We start from the raw sequence: 26949 nt of genomic DNA, 5'->3' as shown, positions 1-26949 counted from the left end.
TTGAAGGTATCGCTTGGGAAGGTGTGTCTCTCCCAGTGGCCGCGGAGGGAAAGGCTCGGAGTTGTTAAGGAAATGGGAGGTGTCTCTGATGTTTATTTTTGCCTAGCAACCCACAGCCAGCTGCTTCCCCGGCAGCCGTCCACACGCGCCTCGCTGCCTCCCCTCGTCCTAGCGACTGGAGAGTGGTCATTTGGTGTCAGTAAACCGGGGAGGGAGGATGTGTGGTGGGGGTGGAGGTGGGAGGGCAGCCCCCTCCTTGGCACACGTTCTGGGTCACCAGGCTAAGACCCGGCCCTCCAACGGGGCTAGACTTACCTTAGCCAGGTGGCCCTCACACAACTAAGTTATTTCCAAGATCAGATGGGGCGATGGGGTGGTTAAGCCGCTGGGACCCGGAAGGCGGGGAGGGGGGCGGGCAGCATTGTCTGTGAGCAGCCATTAGGTTCGGAAAGCTGAAAATGCATACGTGTTTGGGGAAAGCGCCCGGCAGGGGAGGAGGGGGTTTCTGCAGTGATTTCGGCGGGAGGGAAGCGGTGGTGGGTTGCGCTGGGCGGGGAGAGGACGAGCCGGGGAGGGCAGAAGGTCGTTGGCTGAGGCGCCGAGGGGAGCAGTGCAGATGGCCGGAGGGGTAGGCGAAGGGCGAGCGGAGGCTGCGGAGTTTTCCGGGGAGTGGAGGGGTGTCGACGCCGACGACTGGGGGCGGGGGCGAGGGGGAGGGACTTCGGTGGGCGGCTGGGTGGGGGAGGGGTGGGCGCGGGAGCCCGGGGGCGGGGCCTGCCCGGCGGCGGAGGGAGCGGGGGGCGGGGCTGCCCTCCTGGGCCGGGCGGCGCGCGGGCGCCGGGCGAGCGTGCGCGGGGGCGCGCCTGCGCGGGCCCGGGAGGCGGCGCGCGGGCCCGGGAGGAGGCTCCCGAGCGAGTCGGCCCAGGCGGCGCAGCCCGCCGCTCCCCCGCGCCCTATGTGAGGGAATCGGGGAGGCCCGCGGCGCGCCGGGGAGGGCGAGGCATGTGCACGGGCCGGAGGGTGCTGCGGCCGCCCGAGGAAGAGGAGGACGGCGGCGGCGGCGAGGAGAGCGGGGGGCTCGCGGCGGCGGGCCCGGGCCGAGGGGATGCAGCGGACTGTGTGTGTGTCTGACTGTAGCTGACGCGAGGCGGCGAGGAGGCGCCGGAGATCCGCCAAAGGGGCGACCAGGGGGCGGCCGCGGTGGCGGCCGCGAGAAGTAGCAGCAGGACGGGCGGCGGCGGCGGCGGAGACGGCAGCCTTGAGATGCATTTTCTTCTCCAGCGGCCATGTTAACCAGGAAACCTTCGGCCGCCGCTCCCGCCGCCTACCCGACCGGTAAGGAGGCCCGGGCCCCGCGGCCCCCGCCGGCCCCCGGGCCAGCCCTCGTGGCGCCGGCGCCCGCTGCCGAACAAAGTCTGCGCCGCGGCTGGGCGGCGCGGGGTTCCCCGGGTGGACGACGCGCCCTCGCCTCGGCTCATTGTTAACACGCGGGCCCCGAGGCTCCTCGGAACTGAGCCCTCCGTCCGGACGGGAGCCGTTCCTGACCTCCCCAGTCCCGGGCTCGGCGATGCGGCGGCGCCCGGGTCGGCAGTCCAGTCGCGCTCCGGGCCTATGGACGCCCGCAGAGTGGACCGCCGGCCCGGCCCAGCCCGGCTCCCTGGCGGGGTCGCGAACTCGCTCGCGCGCGGGGAACCCTACTTAACTTTGCAGCCGCCGGAGCCCCGCCCGCGGGCGCGCCGGGTTTCTGCGTCCCGGGCCTCCCGCCGCTCCCCGGGCGCTCGCACTCAAGGTCCCTGGCTCGGCCCGGGGGAGAGCGGGCTCCGCAGCCTGGAGGGGTGGGGTGGGGCGGGGCCACGGGGTCCTAGTGACTTTCTCCCCCTTGACCCTCTTTTGTCTCCTCCCGCGCGTGGCTGCCAGGCCGAGGAGGGGACAGCGCCGTTCGCCAGCTTCAGGCTTCCCCGGGGCTCGGTGCGGGGGCCCCCCGGAGCGGAGTGGGGACCGGCCCGCCCTCCCCCATCGCCCTGCCGCCACTCCGAGCCAGCAACGCTGCCACCGCAGCCCACACGGTGAGACCCAGCCCGCGGGCGGCTGGGAGGGGGACGGGGGCCGGGGGCCGGGAGAGGGGCCCGGGGCACCAGCACCCGGACTTGGAGGGTTCTGCAGCCGGGAGAGGGGAGAGAGGTCGAAGTGCGGGTGTCTCCACGCCCCTGGCCAGTGGCTTGTCCGGGACGCCGCCCTCTGGAACTTGGGCGAGCCCAAAGCTGCAGCCACAAAGGAGGATTCGTGGCACGGGCCCCTCACTTCCCCTCCGGAGCCCGCCCACCCCTGCGCTCCTCTTCCTTCGAACTTCCTCCGGCTCTTTTCCCCTCTTTTTTTTTACCCCGTCCTTGCTTCCTCGAGCTCGTTTCCCTGACCCGATAAACATCCCTCCCCCTCCGCCACCACGGAGTAGTTGGGTAGTGGATATTTATAGAAATAGATATGTGTTAGGGTCAGCCCGGCTGTCCTGCCCGGAAAATAGATCCCCCAAAGAGCCTCGCAGGCCTGGCCTCAGCCAGCAGGGAGCACCGCCAGTTGTCCCCCGCGTGTGGAAGCATGTTTTATGAGTGCTACAGGTTTGAGCATAGCAGAAATTGTAATTAACATTAACAAAAATAAGAGCCGCAGCCGCAGTCAAAACAAGCCACCCCTGTAGGTTTCTGCAGTTGGGTATTATTCAAAAGGAAAGGGCCAGCTTTACTTCCCAGGGAGGTGGGAAGGGCAGGGCGCCTGACAGGGCCCAGAGGGAGGTGAGAGCCCAGCCCCAAACCGGTGGCTGCAGAGATCGGCAAGCTGGACTTGACTTCAGCGTGTACCTCTTTTCTCGGTCCCAGAGAGAGCCCTTGGATGGTGGCTGACAGCCTAGCGGAGCTGCGCACTGGAGGAGGTGATGGTTTCCAGGGTCTTGTTTACATATTCCTCTGGATCTTGCAGAGGAAACGCCTAAGATGGTTCTACATGAGGGGTGCTTGCTAGGGATATGGCTTTGTTTGCCAAGTGAAAGTTAAGTTCTTGTAGAAAAGGCTATTTCTAGCCTACAGCGGGATAGCTCTGAGGGTCATGTGCTCTGCGGAAACTTGTTTATCAGAGGAGAATTTGTGAGGGAATGGCCAAAGTGGAATGTTTTCTGTTAGACCTGATTATCTGTGTACAGTTCCACAGGAAAATGTTTTCTTGTTAAATCTTCTCTCTCTCTCTCCTTCTTTTTCTGTCTCTCATGACACATCTAGACCCAGGGGCTAAGAATTCACTGCACAGAAGTTAACCAATCTGTTGGGGCTGCGGTTGATGGAAGCGAATCAGTAGACTGCTGATTCTGCGTGTTCTTGTCGCGGGTGATGTTTTAGTTGAGAAATTGCCATTGGGTTTTAGGTGTTTCAGTTTGTTTGTTTGGTTTGGAATCATCTGACAACTTGGAAAGTATAACATCCAGTTTTTTTCCATGTCTGAATGTAATCATATGACTTGGTGTCACCTGGAAATGAAATACTACGTGGTTTGCATCTGGATTCTGGTTTTCTAAGAGTGGGCTTTGCTTGATCAGAACCTCTTTGCAAATGAGATGTGTATGAGATGATGAAAAATGAAAGGTGATTACTATAGGAGTAGTCTGTGGGAGACCAGAAATGAAAAGATTATGTGGGTGCTTCTCAGCTCTCCTAATGATAGTGCTTAAATTTTACTGTGGTATCTATTTGATTCACCTAAAACTTCAGTGTGCCATTGATTAGAAGCTTGGTTTTGAAAGTATGAACTTTGGTTCTGGTTGTTGTTTAGTTTTGATTTTATTTACACAATATTGCAGACTTTCTTAAATGGGTGAGTAAAAGGACCACGGGGTTTTATCTGGTTCTACGCCTTCATTTTACGGATGAGGAGGGCCGACAAGTTAACTGGTTTGGTCAAGATGCCTGAGCTAGTTTCTATGAAAGCTGGAGCTAAAGCCCAGGCCCTCCTGAGTCCAGCTTTACATACTGTTTGACTGCTAATGCTAGGAAATTGAACTGGCTTGGTTATAAATGCACAAACCTTAAAGATCCATGTTTCTGTATGTCTTTGAGATTTTTTTAAGTTTTTAGTTTTTAACTCCACAGCAGTTACAACTACAATAGCTATTAATGATTGAGTAGGGGAAGGGCATTATGAAGAAGAAACTAGTGTTTGCCTGTTTTCCCTTGTGAGTGATGATGTAGGTAGATAAATATATGACTATAAGAATTGTAAACTTTGGAATTTATCTAGTGCATTGCCCTCTTGTTCCTTGTCTCCATGGATATCTTGTATTTAGTCATTTTGTTTATGTCTTTTGGTCCTAAAAGCACACCTGGTAACTACTCTGATTCTTAATAGTTTTTTCTTTTTAATGTTTTATGGGGGATATTAATTTGCTTATTTTTAAAATTCTGAAATATTAGTATTGTATCACTTTCATAACTGCTTAATGTTTAAAACACTCTCCAGTTACCAGTTTTACTGTTGTAAAATAATTGGAGTTGAAGAATGAATATTCCCACTTTAAAAAACTGTAGAGTTTGGTAGAAGAAAAGTAGAGAGTTGACTCAGGGCCACACAGACTATCAGTGTTTGAGGAGGAGTTAAAATTCCAATCTTTTTGGACTCAGTTCTATTCCCATAACACTATATAGCATTTCTAAGATGACTCCAGTGAAATTTTAAAACTCCCAGAAATGTTAACATAGGGAAGTATGTGCGATTTTCCCTTTTATTTTTGGAAGAGATTGAAACTACCAAATTGGCTAGACTATTGTTCTTACATAATTTTTAGTGCAAAAATGTTTCATGGTCAAAGAGGGCTTTTTTAGGTATCTATCTAACAGTTACATCCACTCACTGTGTTATTTTTAAATTCAACAGGCACTGTGCTAGGTAGGCATTGGCAGAAAAGGAAAAAGCAAGTAAGAGGTTTTAAACATCCTTAAGTTTATGGTATAGTCTTGGCCTATGTATTCTGGAAATGTTTTGGCATTTCTAGAGTTTTTTTTCCCCCTTTTTATAGAACAGTTCATTGCGCTTCTGACCCAGGTTGTGATTGTAGAGTCCTATGGTGTTTAAGACAATATCCTCCTTTACTGGAGCCCCTCAAATGAATTTCCTTAACATCTGGAAAGTTTTTAAGATTCCACATGTCACTTTTAGGTATTTAGTTGATGCTATTATTCTTTTAACAGGCTGTCCTTGCCTCCATGTCTCTGCTTATGTATTGCAATCCTAACATTTTGTGACTTGAGTCACCAGGGACAAGTCTTAGTTCCCTGGGTGTTAACTTCATGTTTTCTTATGAAGGTACAAAGGTAGTTCTCAAGAATAACTCAAAGAGGTGAGAGTTAAAAAGGAGTTACTGACATACATTCTTCCATTCAGCAGAAATTGACTGAGTGCTATGTTTGGATTTATGTCAGTAAGGATTTAAAAAGATAAGAGGTGACCCCACCCTGGAACTGCTCACATCCTGGTTGGTATATCAGGTGTGAAAACAGGTGTGAAATGAAATAAGTATTTTAATATATCAGTGCTCTGTAAGCACCCTGGAAGGGAAAAGGACCTTTTCCAAGAGGAGGTGAGAGTTGAACTGGCCTTTGAAGGGTGAATAGGAGTTTTCCACATAGCCCACTTTAGCAAGGAGATTTCAGGCAGCACTTGGAAAGGACGACGGTTCTAGCTCTCCTTTCAGTTCAGTTCAGTTCAGTTGTGTCCAACTCTTTGTGACCCCATGAACCGCAGCACGTCAGGCCTCCCTGTCCATCACCAACTCCTGGAGTCCACCCAAACCCATGTCCATTGAGTTGGTGATGCCATCCAACCGTTTCATCCTCTCTTGTCCCCTTCTCCTCCTGCCCTCGATCTTTCCCAGTATCAGGGTCTTTTCAAATGAGTCAGCTCTTTGCATCAGGTGGCCAAAGTTCTGGAGTTTCAGCTTCAACATCAGTCCTTCCAATGAACACCCAGGACTGATCTCCTTTAGGACGGACTGATTGGATCTCCTTGCAGTCCAAGGGACTCTCAAGAGTCTGTTCCAACACCACAGTTCAAAAGCATCAATTCTTCAGCGCTCAGCTTTCTTCATAGTTCAACTCTCACATCCATACATGACCACTGGAAAAATCATAGCCTTGACTAGACGAACCTTTGTGGACAAAGTAATGTCTCTGCTTACTCACTACTATACTAAGCACACTGTGCCTTTTACCTTGTTTAACCCTCCTAACGCCCCTAATGAGGCAGGTTTGTTACCCTCTTTATACCGATAAGGGCCCTGAGGTTCAGAGAGCTTAATTGCCTAAGGTCATATAGTTTGAAGTGGTGGAGCTTCAATTCATTTCCCTTGTGTCTAATTGAAAATCCCTGAACACCTAACCATTATGAAACATGACCTCACCGAAAAGAGAGGAATGTAAAAGAGTGGTGTCTCCACGGGTCATAGGGAATCCAGCTTATTCTCAGAGAGAGTGTGACTGTGGTAGGTGACACTGGAAAGACTCAGGTCATTTAGGCTCAGCATTTTAGAACCTCATGTTCTTGCCTGTAAGGTCTTGAGTTCTTTGTGGAAATGGAGTGCCCACATGAGCCTTAAGCAAAGTCAGGGGCAGTGTGAGTGACAGTTTTCAGTGGTAACTCCAGAAACGGCGGAGAGAAGAGATGGTGAATTCTAGGCTTACAAGCAAAAGGACATGTGAGGAGGCTGTTTCCATTGTTCCAGTAAAAGACACAAGAATGCCAGGTGGGATAGCATGGCTGGAGGGGAGTGGGTCAGTTAGAAATGACAGTGGGGCTTCATGGTGACTTGGGAAGGTACAGGAGATATGGAGATGGACTGAGAGACTATTTGGGAGGGTGACTCAGTAGGTAAAGAATCTGCCTGCCAATGCAAGAGACCCAAATTTGATCCCTCTGTAGGGAAGATACCTTGGAGGAGGAAATAGCCACCCACTCCAGTATTCTTGCCTGAAAAATCCCATGGACACTGAAGCCTGTTGGGCTGCAGTCCACGGGGTCTCAAAGAGTTGGACACAGCTGAGTACAGCAGCACAGCCTTTTCTTGGTCAGAATTCAGGGTTATGGGAGGAGGAAGTGGTTTGAGTGGAAAAAGTGCAAGTGGAGTTTGAGTTGCCCATGAGGAACGCAGTTGATCTGTAGTTGGACACAGCAAGTCTCGAGTTCAGGAGTCATGGATTGGGCTTGTCTAAGCTGGAGGTGTTCCAGGAGAGTTCCGGGAGTGAAAAGCCATGAGCAACTTGAGGCTTGAACTCTGGGGGAACCCTGGAACCCTCCTTGATTGCTGCTGTGGAGGAGACCAAGAGAAGGTAGTTGGAAGAGACAGAAGGTCATCCAATTCATTGGCAAACTCTAGTTCTAGTCACTCAGCTTTTGTGATGGTATTTTAAATTATGCAGAACATTAAAATTGCTATTATAAAAATTGAAGTCGGTTTCTGAAGCTCAGAATGTTTTACTTTACCCTCTTTTTAGAACTTCTTATAGCTCCAAGGTCAATTTTGTCCCCATTGAAGCCTCATGCTTTTGTCCTGTGTATACTGGTAATGTTGGTTTTTCTTCTGAAATCTCTCCAGGCTGCCCTGAAGGGAATGGTTCTCTAGGAGACATATATTTCTAATTTCAGGTCCTTTCATTCCTGGTACTTGAAAGACCACAGTGGGGAGGAGGAGAGGTACAGAGAGTGAGGCTTGGACAAAAAGCATTGGACAAGCCTGTACTACTTTTATATATATATCCAGGACTTCCCTAATTCATTTTTATGAACTGCTTTGCTTTTGGCAAAGAATGAGGATAAGATAACTTGTCTAGCTACAATGACAGGAGACAAGTTCATTTAGCATAGAATATCATCTGTGAGCTTAGTAGAAGGGTTCAACTAGAAGTCTTGCAGAAATCTAAGAAGTAAAATCCCTCAGTCATTGAAATCACACTTCAGACAGGCCCAAGTACTGAACTGTATTCTCCTTTGTTTTAGAAGCTTGCAGAGAGAAAGCGCATGCCTCAGATAGTGCATCAGTTAAAGAAAATTTGAAGGTCTTGGACTCCTAGTAAGAAGGACTTGGAATTTCATTTTGTAATCTAGGTAGTGTCAAACCATTTCTTGAATTATGATATTACATAGAACACTTCTACGCATTTAGTGATATTTAAAGCCCAAGAGATAGGGTTTAGGAAATGATGGGGAAAATACTGAAATTTGAGGACTTCAGATAATTGACCTTATTCTCCTGAAGGGCTGTGTGGCCAGACCTCAGAGAACACTGAATGAATGAGATGGATTGCAAACAGCAAGTTCATCTTTAAGCTTTCATATTAAAAAAAATCACCTACTGGGATGCTTTTAAGACTTGTGAGTTATTGTCTGAGGCTGGCAAGAATTCCTAACTGGGAGGGGATCCTGGCTGTTAGTTTTCTTCCACCCCTCACTTCTTGGCCATAATGATGCTTGAGAGAAATCCCAAGTAGATTCTCTGTGAGAAGGCTGGGGCCCCCTGGCTTATGCCATCACTTTTGTTCATACAGGAATGTTCAGGGATGGCTTGTGTGCCTGAAATAGAAATCGCTACATTGTATTCCTTGTTGGAAAGCTGAGTATCCCAGCAGCAGGAAGAAATACACATTTTGAGAGAGCCAAGCCATTGACCAAAGGAAGGCCCAAGTGTGGCAGTTGGATTGTTGGGCTGGATGGCCTTAAATGGTCATCACAGTCAGTAAAGCCCAGAGACTTAAAATAGGTTTGGGGTTTACAAGATACTACGGTACATATCTACATGGGAATCTTTTCCAGCCTAAAAGTACAATTCTCTTTGCTTCTGGATCATGTACTTTGCTACGTGTAATTAGTTTGATTTGCAAGTAGTGGAGAAGACCAGAAATGAAGACAGCAGTGCTCTCAGAATAGAGCTAGATGCCAGAGATGGAGTAGTAAACAAGACCGACCTGGTCCCTGCCCTCATGGTAATAAAGAAGCTACTAAGTGAAGTGTGAAAAATGTTGTAATCCGGGGGCGGGAGAGCCCATAGAGTGCCGACGTGTTCATGCTCTTTCTGTATCCTTTCATCTCGATATCAAGTATGGGTTGAATGGAATGTCTGTGATACCACAATGCCTGTGCTAAATGTTAGGTAGAGAACGATGGCCAAGAAACCTGATCTCTGCCTCCAGTGAGAACTAAAAACTCTTAAGGACCCTGAAAATGTGTACAGCAAACTCTTTGTTAGGTGCAGCAGTTCTGGGGTCCTTTCTTTTTTTCCCAGATCCCTAGTTCCGTAGCCATCCCCAGCCCCTCAGCCTCCTCCGCCTCTGTCTGAGGCTGTCTGCATCACCACGTCCACTCCCCCTGTGGCGGTGTCGGTGAGGTCCCTGCTGCATGCACAACTCTTTTCTTTTGAAGAAACCTGATACCGACTGTACATTCAAACCCAGTTGGATTTCGTGAAGGTGGGGGTGGGAGCCAGCTTATAAAATGGCCCTTGGGAGCGAACCGCTTCTGCCCACTCATGTTGCCCCTCTGCATTCCAGATCGGCAGTGGTAAGCACACGATGAATGACCACCTACACGTCGGCAGCCACGGACAGATCCAGGTTCAGCAGCTGTTTGAGGACAACAGTAACAAGCGGACCGTGCTGACGACACAGCCGAATGGGCTGACCACGGTGGGCAAAACGGGGCTACCAGTGGTGCCGGAGCGGCAGCTGGACAGCATCCACCGCCGGCAGGGGAGTTCCACCTCTCTGAAGTCTCTGGAAGGCATGGGGAAGGTGAAGGCCAGCCCCATGACGCCCGAGCAAGCGATGAAGCAATACATGCAAAAACTAACCAGCTTTGAACACCATGAGATTTTCAGCTACCCCGAAATATACTTCTTGGGTCCAAATGCAAAGAAGCGCCAGGGCATGACAGGCGGGCCCAACAACGGTGGCTATGACGACGACCAGGGATCCTACGTGCAGGTGCCCCACGACCACGTGGCTTACAGGTACGAGGTCCTCAAGGTCATTGGGAAGGGGAGCTTTGGGCAGGTGGTCAAGGCCTACGACCACAAAGTCCACCAGCACGTGGCCCTGAAGATGGTGCGGAACGAGAAGCGCTTCCACCGGCAGGCGGCCGAGGAGATCCGCATCCTGGAGCACCTGCGTAAGCAGGACAAGGACAACACCATGAACGTCATCCACATGCTGGAGAACTTCACCTTCCGCAACCACATCTGCATGACCTTCGAGCTGCTCAGCATGAACCTCTATGAGCTCATCAAGAAGAACAAGTTCCAAGGCTTTAGTCTGCCTCTGGTCCGCAAGTTCGCCCACTCCATCCTGCAGTGCCTGGATGCTCTGCACAAAAACAGGATAATTCACTGTGACTTGAAGCCCGAGAACATTTTATTGAAGCAGCAGGGCAGAAGCGGGATTAAAGTGATTGATTTTGGCTCCAGCTGTTACGAGCACCAGCGGGTCTACACATACATCCAGTCCCGTTTCTACCGGGCCCCGGAAGTGATCCTTGGCGCGAGGTACGGGATGCCCATCGACATGTGGAGCCTGGGCTGCATCCTCGCAGAGCTCCTGACCGGTTACCCCCTCTTGCCTGGGGAGGATGAAGGGGACCAGCTGGCCTGTATGATTGAACTGCTGGGCATGCCCTCCCAGAAACTGCTGGATGCATCCAAACGAGCCAAAAATTTTGTGAGCTCCAAGGGTTATCCTCGTTATTGCACTGTCACGACTCTCTCAGACGGCTCCGTGGTTCTCAACGGTGGCCGTTCCCGGAGGGGGAAACTGAGGGGCCCACCGGAGAGCAGAGAGTGGGGGAATGCACTGAAGGGGTGTGACGACCCCCTCTTCCTTGACTTCTTAAAACAGTGTTTAGAATGGGATCCTGCAGTTCGCATGACCCCTGGCCAGGCTTTGCGGCACCCCTGGCTGAGGAGGCGGCTGCCAAAGCCTCCGACGGGGGAGAAGACGTCTGTGAAGAGGATCACTGAGAGCACTGGTGCTATCACATCCATTTCCAAGTTACCTCCACCTTCCAGCTCAGCTTCCAAACTGAGGACTAATCTGGCACAGATGACAGATGCCAATGGGAATATTCAGCAGAGGACAGTATTGCCAAAACTGGTTAGCTGAGCTGAGCCCCCCGATGCTGGTAATTCTGAAAGATAACGACATTGCTGAGCCTTATTGGGTTGAAAAAGAGTAGCTCAGACTTGTTTTTATTTGCTCAATAACTCGACTCATTTGTATCTTTTCGGCACTTGTTTTAATGTAAGAAAGTTGTTTTGTTTTATAAAATACATGGGGACAATGCTTTAAGTTTTTATACTTTCTGAAACTGTTTTTGTGTTCTAAAAGTACGATGCGCCTTACTGTAACTAGTGTGGCAGAGTAATAAACATCAGTGGCAGGCCATTGATCACGTCGTGACTGCCGCGCATCTACAGATCGGTGTCAGAGACATTCACTATGTCTTCATGGTTCATAGTGTATTCTCCCCCAGGTGATTGCCTCTGAAGGGCCCCCGCACCCCCATGCCCTTCTCTCTCCACACTCCAGGTTCATGCACAGGTGCAGCATGTCCTGCTTCGTTTTCCGTAAGTTACCTGGCTGGTAGTGACGGTGGGAGGAGGATGATCAGGACGAAAATGGTATTGTAAGAAAAACTCCACCTTAGAGGTTTTTTTTTTCCCTGAAATAGTGCTCAGAGACAAAATCCCCACAGTTGAAATGCCCAGTTAGCATTTTGACATTCTAAAGGCCAGCCAAGCAGACCTGGTGGATGAATGGAAATGCGTGTGCCCCTCCAAATTCTCCAGTGTGATCAGCGAGCTGTTTTGCGAAGAAGTCTGGTTTAACAGAATTTGGTTTTGCGCCTAAAGTTAGAAATGTATTCCATGAACTAACTGTTCTTCCCTTCTCTTTGCTTTTCTCCCCACTGTTCCTCTTTCACCACATATCTGTTGCTTGCATCTAATTTCTTTTTCTTCCTTCAAATACATATCCCAGACTGTTAATACAGAAAAGAGACATTTTTAGCTGTGATTATGACCATCTTTTTCATGTTCCAATTTAAAAAAGAACAGCCTAACTACTTAAGGTGGGGATTTCCATAGTTCCAAAGACGGTTTAGCAGATTTGAGTGAGTTCACACTTCAGGTGCCACAGTAAGGTTCTTTTAGCCTGGGAAAGCATCACCTCTTTAAAAAGAAAGAGGGTTGAAAATCCTCTTCATGAACAGACATCAATTGTCCTTGTCCAGCAAGGCCAATTTTAACAAATTCTAAGGAGGAAAAGTTCAGCCTCAAGTTAAATGGTTTGACTTACTCTATGCATCATTAGAAGAACCACAGACATTGCATTCCTCTGTTTTATTTTACTTTGGTTTGGATTGCACTTGATTGTTTTTGTAGGAATGACACTTTACCTGGAAAAGTAACTCTTGAGAGTTAGGTAAAAGAATATTTTCTCCTCTGAATAAGAATTATTTTCACAGTGAAAATTTCAGTATTTTATCACTAATGTATGAGCAGTGATACATAGCGGTTTCAAGGCACGTGGAAAAAAATTTAGTTATGTGCAATTTAATATAGAAAGATTTCTGCCTGTTTGGACAATAGGTTTGGGTAGTATAAAATAGGATAAATACTCTTTTATATGCACAGATATTATTGTATGGATTGCCTGTAAATTGATTTACAAGTACTTAAAGCATGGTCCCCAGTGAGGCCAAGAAAGTTTCCGGTTAAGTTCTTTTAATATTAATCCTACAGTTTCTCTTGCTTTAAAAAAGAGAGTGCTTTTGAACAAAACACTTTACTTATCTTGAGACTTTGTCAGTTGATGGTGGAGAAAAATGCTCAGGAAATATTACAGATATTTGCCAAAAAATCAGTAATAAGATTAGCTTATTAATAAGGTAGTAGTGTTGATATTTGCTTTACTATTTAAGGTTGTCACTGATTAATTTATACTTCTGTATTTAGAAATTATAGCTTCTTTCCCCTAGTCAAATTCTTTAGCCTGTTGTACACATTTCTGTGTAATCTGTGGAAGTGCAATAATGTTAGTAAGTTGCATTTTAAATGATGCTCATGTGATCAGTCAGTGGCTTATAGAATTTAAAGATTGTGTATTATTAAAATTTTGGCTTAAAGGCATAAGAAGTGTAAGACTTGTGGTGGCTTTTTAAAACCATAAGCCTCTTAATGATGGTTAGCGTCTTTAGGTCATTAAAACAAACAGAAGCATAAAGGCTATTTCCCCCTTGCAATGCTCCTCTTCTGCTGTAGCCACTCCCAAGATTTTCACTGAAATAAATGAACCTGAGCCTGCCATTAATATGAATTTCCCTATAGAATGATTATCCATGTTAAAGTTTATAAACAGACTAATACTCCTCCCCCACCACACAGAACTAGTTCTTAAGATGCCAACAGTGCATTTGTGACTGCCTTTATTCACAAATGTAACCGGAAACTTTTCAGCCAAACTAAAACTGCAGCACTATGGGGCTCCCCCCATACCGCACCTCCTAAATACAGTGAAATTTTCCTTATTCACAGAGAGCCACCACGTTCAGTGTTTAGTGATAGAGCTGCTTTTTAAGTCTAGCTTAGTTACAATGTCAGAAAAGAAAAAGACAAATGTTGCATCGTTGAGATTTTAAAACATAAACCAATGAAGGGCTCTGATAGGCTACTAGGAGTTGGCTTGGAAACAGTCCTTGGTCTCACAGGTTGCCATTGTCTAGGGATGTCTGAGCTGTTTTCAGATTGAGGAAGAGCACAGCGTGGTTTGGTCTTCGGTTGTGGTCTCATCTGGCTCCGTTTCTTGCACCCCCAGAGCGTGCATTACCACTTAACGTGTACTGCTACAACAGTGATGCAAGACAGTGTAGGTTAACAGTAGCGGAGAACTTGTGCCCTTAGTGATAACAATGTGCCTTTTGTTCTGAATGCCATGTTGTAGGGCATGCATTTTTTGGCCTCTTTAACTCTTTGAATACTAGGCAGTAAGAATGGAACCCACCTCTGCAAAGAGACATCTGTCTTAAACATCCAGATACTTGCTAGCCTTAATAGAAACCATAAGGCGTAAATCATCGTCAGGCACCAAAAAAGGTCGCCACTGGTTAGTTAGACATGGAATTCCTATGTTTAAGGGGTTAAAGATGGTCTTTGTTGTATCTTAACATCAGACTGATTTTTTAAATGATATTTTTTTTTTGTTATGCTAACACTAGACAAAAATTGACTGTATTTGTAAAAATTTACCTCAAACCATTTAATTTTATAGTGTGATTAATCCCAGGGCATTTGGTATGAACCAAAGTGCATTCCTTTTATATATGCCTGGCTCTAGTAAGGATGGCCAGGGATTTTTACAATTTGGGTGCAAGGCACTTAAGCCACTTTTAAACTTACTAGGTGGTTTGGAGTCATGTGGAAGGACTCCATCAGAATGATAGGAAACACTTTAGGCATCAGTAGCATTGGGCCATATTGGAATCTTCAAAGTGTGAATTATTTTCAAGAGAGCATTCATTTTTGTAATTTATCTCATCAAGAATATTCTGGTAAGCAGAAGACTTAAAACTGATTTGGTTGGTAAAGGTTTTAATATTGCCCAACATAATGCTGTGGTAGCATTAAAAAAAAAAAGTATTTGTGAACTCTGTTTCTTAGGGGCTTGTACATCTCTGCTATGGACATAGATAAAATTAATTGTAATTATACTCAGCTCAACTGCTACAGTTATGTCTAGGCAGTGGCTTGGGTTTCTTTCGAGCAACAACTTAGACACGTGACTGTAATATGCTGCAACTGTGTGTACTGAAAATATGTGAAAATGGTTGAATGTGGACTGTGTATATATGTATGTAAAAATTTCTGTGAGAAGCTGCTGTCGCCACTTAACATGAAATATGTTCTAGTGGATTTTAATCCTAGTGGCCAGTTCTATGATACTGTATGTATTGTATAGCTGATGACAGGAGTAAGACTGTTCAGTGAATATTTGTTAAATTTTATTGTCGTGGCCAGAGATAATTTCAGAATAAAATTTTAATGTCCTACCTTACTTTTCTCCCCTTTTCTAACTGTAATTTTATTCTTGATCTATTTCTGGTGTTAGTCTTGGTCTGGTAGCCTGGAGAGAGTTTAGAATACAAATATTTTTCAGCAATCACAGATTTTTTTTTTATTAGTTCCATATAAAAGTACAAATGCCAAGTCAGAAAGGCTAGAGTTTTAATTAGATCACTCTTGCTTTTTCTCAATGTATTCTGTTCTTTACCTTTAGTTTTTTTGTGAGCCTCTGCTATATTCTCTATCTTATATTTAGTATCTTGCTAGAACATCAGATCTTTTTGTGTGTGTTTGCTTTTTAATTTCTTTTTAATTTTCAGGGCCGTGGGAGCAGAGTTGAAATTATTTCCCACTGGTCTTCATTCTTCCCTGTACTTAAAGCTCTTAATGTGCTCTCACAAGCTCCCCCATATTTTTTTTAATGCTTATGCTTTTGCAGTTTTTGTACTCGGTGGTCTCTTTGGTTCACATTTTTGGGAGTTTTTCGTGGCTCCTCTAGTCATGGCTGGAACAGAAAATAAGGCCTGTGAATTGCAGCTAGCTCATGGTTTGTCAAGTTCAGTTAATACCAAGCGGAGAGTTTACTCCCAGATGACAGTGAGCAGATGCTGTGGTAATTTGTCAGACATTGCAGGGTTATTGTGTAGACAAATATTTCCCTCTTGTGGAAAGAACTACCTCACATTTTTATTTACACCCGTCCTGCCACCTATAGCAGAGGAACTTAGTGTGGCTTCCTGCAGCAGAAGGGGGCTATGCTGAAAACAAGGGCATGCAATAGGTGTTCCCAACCCCAGACTTGGTCTTATCACAGCCTAGGCCATGGACTTCTGTAACTGCTTCTCTTGTTTCTCAGAGTTCTTACCCAGTGAAAAACTACCAACCAACCAAGAAACCTAGTATATTTGATACAGATTTTTTAAGAGATGGGCATTATGTATGAAAATGAAAGTTTATGCTAAAGCTACAGTTCAAAATATTGTCCAGATTTGACAGAGCAGATGATAGTTTTTCTTCATTCTCTATCATCAGATCCTCTGAAAGCTCTTTCGTAAATTGAATTTCTGTAACCTTTTCCCTTTTGGAATAAATACACAAATATGCTTGGAACCTCAAAGTTGTCTTCAAACCAGCATTGGAGGGTGTTCCTAGCTGGCATTGGTATTGATCTTTTAGAGCAAGAGAAATCAGTTTATTTTCTGTTTTGGAAAAAGAACTGTTGAGAGAGTTTTGAAAAAAGGGTGTTTGTGACTTTGTTTCATTGCTGTTTTAAAAAAGTTTGAATTATGTTGCATTTCCTTTGGGCCATCAGGCAAATAAACACTTGTCATGAGTGATGTTTAACACCTTCCAAAATGAAAAATGACTTGCCAGCACATTACACATACAAAAGAAAATTGCATCTTACTGCAAAGGATTTGGTTTATTTGGTTTGACTTTGACTTGGTGTTTTGCTGTGGTCACATCCTTAATATCTGTGCTGCATTTCGTATATATGGGAAGAAGAAACATAATTGCCATACCTTTGCATCTCAAGGACGTTTAATGAGCAAACTAATAAATTAATATTCATTCCTTTGAGGAAAGCTGAGATTTTAGGAGTATTAACTAGCCATCTATAGAAGGGAGCAACAAGATAAATAATAACTCCCATGTGTTCCAGAGCTTCTTGTATGCTCTTTATGAAGAAAGCCTCCCAGATCTCATGGTGGTGTATGAACATCACTTCAGCCTTATTCATCTTTCTGAACTGTAATTACCCTAATTTGATATTTGAGGAAACTGAAGTGCCTTGCTCCAAAGTGACTGCAAAAAACTGGGCCTCAGGTTGCAATCAGATGAACTTTGGTCTCGGACAATAAAGGAAAATCCCTAATTGTACATCACAACCAAAAATTTAGAAAGGGGAGAGAATTTGAGCTAGCAATGGGCGTTTCTATTTGAATAAATTGTGTATCAGTTTCCAGGAATATTTTTTAAAAGGGGAGAAACTACAAAGAAAAAAAAAGCAAAATGAAGCTGAGGACCAAGAGTAGCTTAGTTTCTTTTGGCATATCTAATAAGTAAATGCACTGTCAGCACACCCTTCAGTTAATTTAAGAAAGAGGGACTTCTCATATTGCCATGTGGGGGGAGATTAATTACAATGGCTTTATTCTTTATTGTTCTTAACATATGCTTTTACATTTGAATGTATGAAAATATTTTTGACTCTTCACTAAATCTCAGGGATTAAAAGTTAAATTTGACTAGCAGCAGGTAAATCTCTTAAATTCAAACTTACTCAGGTTTCCTCTCCTTTGCCTCCCTATTTAAGAAACAGAATGCCTGCCAAAGAAATATATAAAAATTAAAATTCCAAATATAATTTTAAAATACCAAATTGTAAATAAAGCAATTTTACACACAGAAATATTGTGTCTTTCCTTGCTTTTTACTCCAAATTACTTCCCCTCCTAAGTTTGAGGAGTTTTAAGTATCTAAATTATTTCTTCACTTACAGAAATGAAGTGTGTTATTTACAAAACAAAAACCCATGAACAGGCTTGCATCATTTAAAGTAAGAGGTTATTAATAGTTTTCTGTTGTTTAGGGGGAAATAGATTAGCGTACAAGCAGTTTATAAAGATTTTCAGGAAAAAGTGTATGGGTACGTTTGGACTGATATTTTTATCCTTTTTTTCTGAAGAGGGATACCTAACCTAATTTACCTTTTATCTAGAGTTCGATTTATTTGAATTTTTGGCTTGAGTAGCCTTAAATTTTAAAAAAGAACACAAAAACCACCCCCCCCCCCAGATGTCCATCTTATTAATATCTATTGTAGATGGCATTCATTTGTCAAATATTTATTAAACGCCTGCTACATGTCAGGTATTATTTAGGTACTAATGATAAATGTTGGTGAACAAAACTTCGTACCTTTAGGTTTTTAGACTGGGAAACAGGCCGTTAGACAAGTAAATATATGAATAAATACTGTTGTAAGTGTAAAAATCTGTAAAGAAAAAGTACAGTGGTGCTGTGTAGTGTGGATAAGGAAAGTGGGGAGGTTGTGTTGTATGGATCAAGAAAGGCTTCACTAGTGAACAGAGCTTTTGTGAACAGAGGAAGGAGAGCATGGACGGAAATACTGAGCTAAGCGCAAGGCATGTGTGAGCGATTAAAGGAAGGTCCTTGCAGCTGAAACTCGCAAGATCCCCAGGAATGAGAGAACCTGGCGTGACATGAAGCAGGGGCGCTAACTGGGCCCCAGGCCATGCCAAGCCTTGTAGGTGCTGTCAAAGATTTTGGTCTTTATCCTATGTGCAAGCAACCATGGGCTTTTAAGGAGGAAAATGCCATGAGCAGATGGGCTCTCCCTGGCTGTCTTTAGCAGAATGTGCTGAGCCGGGTCAGAATAGAGAAAGGAAAACCAATGCAAAGTGTTCTCAGGAGATGTAAATTGAGAACTGAGGGCAGGAATGGAGATTTTCAAAGAGGATGGCTTGGAGGGCTTTTTAAGATGCAGAACTATTAAGGTAGAGATAATAGTGGTGTTTCTTTGTGCAGGAAAAGTAGCTGTTGCTATTTTAGTGTCTGATTTGCTACATTGCATCAAAAGGAAATACAGTTTCTGGTTTGCTGGAGAAAAGAGAAGGGTGAAGATTAATGCCTTTGGATATAGAGTTACTATAAAGTACTAGTAAGCTATTTATCTCTAGCTGAAATTTGAGGACTTTGAGTCAAATCTCATTTATTAATAGAATTAAAAAATTTCAGGAATTGTATGTTTAAAAGAATTTGTAAAAAAGAAAGAAAAAAGATGGAAAAAGGGGATTGTGGAGGTCGGCTAAGCCAAATCTCTCCCCAACAGCTATCCTCTTCTTTGGGTTTCCCTCCATCTCTTTTTCCCTCCCTTCTTCCTTCCATAGAAGTCATACTTTTAATGTACAGACATTTGAATACAACAAAACAAAATAACCACCCCCCCCCAATAAAAAATAGAAGAGAAGGTAAAGGAGATAGATTCCAGTTAACTTTATGTTAACTGTGAAGATAAGATTAGATAGAAAACGTTAATAAAAGATAAAATTCTGAGCAAGGAAAGGTTATTTGTGCTGCTGCTAGATAAGGAAAGCTTCAGGGAGGAGGTCTCCAGCCAGGTCTTGGTGGTCCAACTGGCAGAGAGAAAAAGAGCATTCTCGAAGAGACTTTCTACAGCTGGGCCTGTCGCGTATCATACATTCTTCTGGTCATCCAATATTTATTAAGCACTTGGTGTATATGATTTTTTTCTTTGGCCTAATGTAAGGGCTAGGCAGAGACTGAGCTTTTTCTGTTTGTTTGCTTTTTGCAGAATAAGAAAGTGAAGGATAATTCCTTTGTTTTGAAGGGTGAAGCCTTTTTGCCTTTTGGTTTCCTCAAACGTGCCACATTCTCAAGTCACAACAACTGTACAAACGCATGCCCTGTGAAGAATGCCTTTCCCAAACTGTTTCTGCGTGGGCCTCAGCTCAGGCCAGACATCATCACTTCCTCTCCAAAGCCCTCCTTTACCTGAGCGTGGGCAAGGGGGCCCTTCCCAAAAGCTAACATTGGCAATCTTAGCACCTGGGAGGAAGTTTTGATGAGTAGAAGGTGAGTGGACATGACATGAGATCCTTTGCCCTGCTTCCCTCCATCTTACCCTCTGGGCATTCACTGCCAGCTGAACAGAGAGGTGTCTAGAGATATCATTTTAATAGGGGAGGGGGCCAGATGTTTAACAGATAATCCTGAAAATGTCAGGTATAAATCATGAGAAGTGCCATGAGGGAAAAGGAGCTAGGTATTGTGAGAGAGAAAAGTGGACTGGGCAGTCAGCAAAGGCCCCTCTGGTGTGACGGTGTTGGTGTGGTATTCTGAAGGGCGAGGGCAGCTCAGAAGCCCAGGACATGCACACAGTGCTCTTTAAAATACTTAACCAATAAGGGTCTGCTCTGTAGCACAGAGAACTCTCTTTAATTCTATGTAACCACCTAAGTGGGGAAAGAATTTAAAAGAGAATAGATACATGGATTTATATAACTGAATCACTTTGCTATACACCAGAAACACAACATTGTTAATCAACTGTATGTGTGTGTGTTCAGTCATGTCTGACTCTCTGTGACCCCCATGGACTGTAGCCCACCAGGCTCCTCTGGCCATAGAATTTTCCAGGCGAGAATACTGACTGGGGTCGAAGGGAAAGATGACACATGAGGAGGAGGAAGAGAAAGGGAGGCCAGACCACAGAGAAGGCTGTTTAGACCACGTGAGGAGTTGGGAGTTTGTTCTGAATGCCCCAGGAAGCCATTGAAGCATTTAAAGCAGATTTTTAAACAGTCATTCAGATTTCCTATGGAGAAACACTGGAAGGGAGCCAAGTGGAAATGGTGAGACTTGGTGAGACAGCGTGAGCCCTAACCGCCTGAGAGGACTTATGGACAACGTGTCTGATAGGATTAATAAAGGCCCCACACCACAGGTTCTGTTTAGGAAGTGAGGTGAGGTGAGGGTTAAAAGACCACGCCAAAGGTACCATTTGTGTTGTTATTGTTATAACTAGAGTTGCATAGACTGGGATGAAAGTGTGTTTTATAAAATATGACTATATAAAAATTACAGATAAGTAAAAGATTTCTTTCTGACAAATTTGAGAGAGGACTACTTGCCTATAAAATCTCAAGGTGCACCAATTCAATTTAATTAATTTATTAAGGACTTTTTAAATCACTAAGAAAAACACACTAATAAACCACAAACATGATAAATGACATGTTTGAAAATTTTATGTAAGAAATAGAAATTGACCAAAAAAAAAATTAAAATTGTGATCCAAACTAATGTCAATTAGAGCAATGAAAACATTTTAACCCATAAAAATAAATAATAAAATAAATAAAAATAAATAAATAAAACAAAAATCCTCCATGCTAGTAAGGGTGTGGGTGGCTCAAAACATTCATTTGATGCTGCTGGGATATAATTAGCAGAACCTTTCTGGAGAGCAACTTGGTGACCTGCATGACGAACTTCAGAAAATCTCACATCCTTTTACCTGGCAATTCTACTTCCAGAAATAATCTCTCAGAATAATCCATGATATAAACAAAGATCTGTGTACAAGGATAATCATAATTATATATCAGTTCAGTTCAGTCGCTCAGTTGTGTCTGACTCTTTGTGACCCCATGGACTGCAGCATGCCAGGCTTCCCTGTCCATCACCAACTCCTGGAGCTTGCTCAAACTCTTGTCCATTAAGTTGGTGATGCCATCCAGTCATCTCATCCTCTGTTGTCCCCTTCTCCTCCTGCCTTCAAACTAAGGAAAAACCTTGTATCCATCAGAGAATTGCTTCAAGTATAAGAAATTTATGCATTTTCATGGGGAAAATGTTCACATCAAAACATTAAGCCAAAAACTTTCCCCTTCAAAAATAAAATAAGATTCAAAACTGAATGCCCTCTCCTCCAAAAGAGATGGAGGCAGAGAGATGGCAAAGAAAAAACAAAGAGAAATAGACCAGTGTTTTAGCAGGGAGTTGATTTTAATTTTAATTTTCTTTAGATATTTTTCATCAATTTTCACAACGAGCATTCACATCTTAATATTTTTTAAAATATAATATACTTTAAGAAAAAAGCATTTGTAAAGGAAGACCTGGATGTGGTTCTCGCCCTCGGCAGCCTGGATGACGCTTGCTGTCCTTAAGCCTCGGGTGACCATGCTCTCCCTGCCCTCCCTGTCCCCCACACCACGCAGGCCTCCCCAGGCTGTCTGAGCTGCTCCACTGTGCTTTCCCATTAATAACCCACAAGCCCCGCCTTCATAGACCTTCAGCTTCATTGTTAGGACTGGCTTGACTGTTGCCCTTTAAGTTTCATGAGGGCCAGGACTGCTTACCATGGAACCCCCGGAGTTTGAGTTTGGTGCGAGATGGTGCCTCAGTAAAAACTCTTGAGTAAGTAAAAGTGCTTGGAGAGGGTCAAAGAGAGATGTGTGCAAAAGGTTTCAGGAGAGTGAAGGAAATGGAGCGTTTCAAGTGGTGAAGGAAGAAGGCTGTGTGAGGAAATGGTATGATGGGTGCAGATCCAGTCCCAAAGGTGGGTAGATGCTGATAAAATGGCTAGCAAAGGTGGGTCAAGTGAGGATGTTTTTCCAAATAGGCAAAAGTAAATCAGGCTATTGTGCCTTCTTCTACTTACATTTTCCACTGCCCTCTCATCACACTGATAAAACAGGCCATTTCCTTGACCTTCCTTCAAAACCCTCCACCATCTGTTTCCCATCACTTTCCAACCTTATTCGACTTCATTCTCCCCAGCCCAGTATGTTCTAGCCATACTTGTCTTCTGTGTGTCCCCTGGATGTATGTCTCATTCCTGCCTCAAGACCTTTGTACTTCCTGCTCCCTCCACTGAGATGCTCCTCCCCTCCTTGCCTGACTCATCATTCATTAGCTCTGACTCCACCTGTTCAGATAGCACTCCCCTGACTACCCTACCAATGCCCATCCCCCCCACCCCCAATCCTTCTCCATCATACTACCCTGTTTTATTTTTTTTTAAAGCATTTATTAGTATCTGGAATTATCTTGTTTGAAAGTTTAATGATTGTTTATTGTCTGCCTCCCTCATTAAGTGTAACTTACATGAGACTAGTTGTTCAGTTGCTCAGTCATGTCATGACTCTTTGTGACCCCATGGACTGCAGCACGCCAGGCTTCCCTATCCTTCACTAACTCCTGGAGTTTACTCAAACTCATGTCCATTGAGTCAGTGATGCCATCCACCCTCTCATCCTCTGTCACCCCCTTCTCCTCTTGCCCTCAATCTTTTCCAGCATCAGGGTCTTTTCCAATGAGTTGGCTCTTCGCATCAGGTGGCCAAGGTATTGGAGCTTCAGCTTCAGCATCCGTCCTTCCAATGAATATTCAGAGTTGATTTCTTTTAGGATGGACTGGTTTGATCTCCTTACCAGAGATCATGCTGATTCTTGCTATCTCTGTATTTCCATTGCCTTAAATGCTGCTTGGCACACAATGTGTGTGTGTGTTCAGTCACTTCAGTCATGTCCAACTCTTTGCTACCTATGGACTGTAGCCTGCCAGGCTCCTCTATCCATGGGATTCTCCAGGCAAGAATACTGAGTGGGTTGCTATGCCCTCCACCAGGGGATCTTCCCTATGCAGGAATAGAATCCATGTCTCTTGCCTGGCTCCTGCATCGGCAGGTGGGTTTTTGCCACAGGCGCCACCTGGGAAGCCCAACACACAATCAGTCCTCCACAAATATTTCCTGTTGAGAGTAAGGTCTATGTATATTTGGAGGAAGTGAGGAAAAAGACAGTAGCAAGGGAGAAATTAGAAATATTGTATACCAGGAAGGCAGGAAAAGTACCATATTTAGTGTCAGCCCTGAATAGTGGCTACCTAGAATCTTGCCTTGGGACTTTAAAGTTTCCTCTGGGTTCATAGGAAATAATGCTATGATTGATTAGCAATGTCCTCCATGGGCACAGGAAGGGTTTAGTGGTCAAACAGACTTTTCTATATTCCGCTGAGCGTTGCCTCAAGTCTTGTCTTGACGTGTGGACATTGTGTTCAGGACGTGGCAGAGACTAGACCTTAGTTAATGTAAAGGTGTTTGTTTTTCTCTTTTTCTTGAGGAATCAGCATAACGTGAAAGGCATAAATGCTTTTTATATCAGTACGGCTTGTGTGTGTGTTCCATGGGATGGGAGGGCAAAAAAGTATTTCCTGTCACTGTTAGATCTTTCAGGTGATATCAGAATGGTAGCTAATTCTGGGTAAAAATTTATTACCAAGCATCTGGCCAGCAATAAGAGGTGGACTAGTAGAGATGACAGGGAGGAAACTGCAGATTTTCATTCTTCAGATACTTGCTGTCTCCTTTGAGCCTTGGAATCTGCAAATTTCTTACTCCCCAAGCTAATTATTTCCTCTTGAGAACAGTAAGGCTTTTTATCAAGATGGCCGCATCCCTGTGTGTCCTGACACACGAATGTTGAATAATGGTCCTGATTAACCCAGTGACCTTCATGAACGATAAAAGGGGAATATCCACATGGGAGGTTTTGCCTTCTCCGGGAATCAGGAGTTTCTTCCCCTTGGACTTACAGAGGCAACTCCTTTATGACACACAGTGAGCTGTGCTTATTTCTTGTCTTTTTCATGTATCATGCACTCTTGAAATGTGGATTTTAAAACCCAGTGCAGAATGTTTGATCCCCAGGCCCTTCCCCAGGATCTGCTCAGCACACACCATTTAACCATGTTCAGATTAACCCCTGGGCACCTGCAAGTCACCTCAGTGTTGCAACCATCCAAGCCCCAAGGTTTGGAGGGCTCAATACCACTGCCGCATTCCCCTTTTACTCTGAGCACATGCTCAAGTTGATCTTGCCCTGAACTGGTGCCAGAGAGGAAGGGAAGCCAGCTCTCTGCTTGGAAGTGGCCCAAGTATCCATGACAATCAAAGGGCTGTGGTCTCGCACAGTGTCATAACTCCAGTCCTGTCTGTGATCAGCCCACCATTGTGCCTTCATTTGCCCTCAGGAGCAGATTATGGTGGGGCTGAAGCTCAAAGCTCAAAGCAGGCAGAACAATGGCTCTACCAAACATGTCCTTGTCCTAATTCCCAGAGGCTCTGAATATGTTAGAGGACATGATGTTATGGACTGAACTGTAATTACCCCTCCCCAAATTCATGTGTTGAAACTTGTGATATTGTGGTAGAATAAGAAATGTGTACTTGACCTTAGTCCCTAATTTCTGACACAAGAGCTTCTAAGATCCTTGGAATCTCCATAGTGATAAGAATGTCTTTTTGTAACCCAATGAGATGACCAGTGACTGGGGGCCCCTAGATGGTGTCAGCATAGGGTTGGTCCCTGGCAAAACCAAGTCCTACCCTCTGATCTCAGGGGAGGGAAGAGGGGTTGGAGAGTGAGTTAGTAACCTATCATGCCTGTCTGTGACGAAGCCTTCATAAAAATCTCTCAGCTGGAGGGTTTGGAGAGGTTCTGGGTTGGTGTTGGCATCCATAAGCAGGAAGTTTGGTGCACCCTAACTCCACAAGAATAGAAGCTTCTGTGCTCGGGACTCTTCTAGATCTCACCCTTTATGTGCCTTTTCATCTTTTATTATATCCTTTATAATAAACTGGTAAACTTAGGTAAAGTGTTCCCTTGAATTCTGTGAGCGCGTATAGCAAATTGAACCTGGGAGGGCGTAGTGGGAACCCCCAGTTTATAGCAGGTTGGTCAAGCAGCACAGCTGACAACCTGGGACTAATGCCAGGTGTCTGGAGTGGGAGAAGTCTTGTAGGACTGAGTCCTTGGTGGACTGTCCTGCATAGTAGAAACTAACTCCAGTAGTTAGGGTCAGAAGTGAATTCACTTGTAGGACAACTGTTTGGAGAATCGAAGAATTGGTTTTTTGAGATCGGGAAAAACCCCACACTTTTGATGTCAGAACTATTGTTAAGTATTAATAGTTGTGGTGCACAGGCTTCTCAGCATGTGGAATCTTCCCAGACCAGGGATCAAACGTATGTCTCCTGTACTGGCAGGTGGATTCTTAACCACTGGAACGCCAGGGAATTCCTGCAAAAGTATTTCTGAGTAACAGTTAATTCTGTCCTTTATCAGTCATTACTTTTGAATGTGTGTGTGATGTTCAGGGTGCACAGTTACTGAAGACAGCTTCCCATGACTGTATTTTGAAGGTCAGGACAGCTTCCCCATTCTTTCTGGGTTTCTATTCTCTCTTGTCAGTAATCTGTTTTCATTAGTTGTTGAAAAACAACCACCCTTATATCTATCCTGACTTCTGAAAGGTCAACTTTCTAGGTATGCCTGGTTCCTAATAGTTCATCATCTCTGGGGAAATATAAAAAGCCAGCACTCCTAGTCAGGCAGACACACATTCTCCTCTCAATAGTTGGAAGAAAGTGATTGTCTTATTCCATTCCCCTCTGTTCTTTGACCTGCTGTGCCATTTTTTATTTATATCAGTTGCTTGCACTGACTCTTTCCACACCTTTCTTAAGACCTCTAGCTCTTCTGCAGCCTTAGGTAATGCTTTTAGAATTCTCCTTTCCACAGAACATACCTTTTAAAGAACTTTAAAGGAAGATATCTATATTTAAAATTGAGACCGAAGATGATTATGTGCTTGTAGGCAGACATAAATATTGTGGTTCTGCTCTCTTGAGTATTTTTAAAGTGTGCTGGAAGTTTGGCCATGATTAGAACTGGTTTATAACTGCAAATGATTTTAATGATAATATCCTGAAATGCCTTTACTCTGCACTCATATATAAAAGGTAACAAAAAACAATGATCCTAAGAGTATGCCTTCCTTTAATTTTCATACTTTACTTATTTCAATATTGAGACAGAATTTGCTGAAGTATTTAAGATTTTCCTATGGTTTTGAGTTGTTTAAATATTGATACATATTTTTCCAAACATGACCTCATTGGAGAGTCACTGTATTTGGCTAAAAATTAAACAAGATTTATAAGCTTATTAAACAATTCATAATACAGCAAGTTAAGAAAGAATACTTGTGCACTGGCTTATTCTCATTGGTCTGTCTTTTGTGATGTCAGGTGAATAGTTTCATTGTATCTTTCTATTTCCGCTCTTGGGCAAATGAGCATGTTGCTGAGACTTAATCATATGAATGTTTAAATTTTTGTTCTCTGACATCAACCATTTGTGGAAGTCACTGGGTATCCAAAAGCATATTTATAAGCTTCGTTCTATTGTGGTTTTACATTA

The 26949-nt window shown here is 44.5% G+C and overlaps 1 protein-coding gene across 2 annotated transcripts; it reads left to right on the top strand.

The window, feature by feature from the left end:
• The first annotated feature begins 949 nt into the window (after positions 1-949).
• On the top strand, positions 950-15125 carry DYRK2 (dual specificity tyrosine phosphorylation regulated kinase 2). 2 transcript variants are annotated; one of them, XM_061130612.1, is made up of 3 exons: positions 950-1335; positions 1918-2066; positions 9576-15125. In XM_061130612.1, the coding sequence occupies exons 1-3, from the start codon at positions 1287-1289 to the stop codon at positions 11175-11177; spliced, it is 1800 nt and encodes a 599-aa protein (XP_060986595.1). In that variant the 5' UTR covers positions 950-1286; the 3' UTR covers positions 11178-15125. The 2 variants fall into 2 exon arrangements, with proteins under 2 accessions (XP_060986595.1, XP_060986598.1); XM_061130615.1 differs by lacking the exon at positions 1918-2066 and having other exon boundaries at positions 954-1335.
• Positions 15126-26949: the final 11824 nt, after the last annotated feature.

This window comes from Dama dama, chromosome 3 (assembly GCF_033118175.1).
Source record: "Dama dama isolate Ldn47 chromosome 3, ASM3311817v1, whole genome shotgun sequence".
NCBI classification, from domain to species: domain Eukaryota; kingdom Metazoa; phylum Chordata; class Mammalia; order Artiodactyla; family Cervidae; genus Dama; species Dama dama.
This window is presented reverse-complemented; position numbering and strand designations above follow the sequence as displayed.

Bases quoted from the DNA above. Each gene is read 5' to 3' on its own strand.
- DYRK2 (XM_061130612.1), top strand. From the start codon at position 1,287: ATGTTAACCAGGAAACCTTCGGCCGCCGCTCCCGCCGCCTACCCGACC. The intron at 1,336-1,917 runs GTAAGGAGGCCC...CGTGGCTGCCAG, and splicing joins TCCCGCCGCCTACCCGACCG to GCCGAGGAGGGGACAGCGCC. The intron at 2,067-9,575 runs GTGAGACCCAGC...TCTGCATTCCAG, and splicing joins CTGCCACCGCAGCCCACACG to ATCGGCAGTGGTAAGCACAC.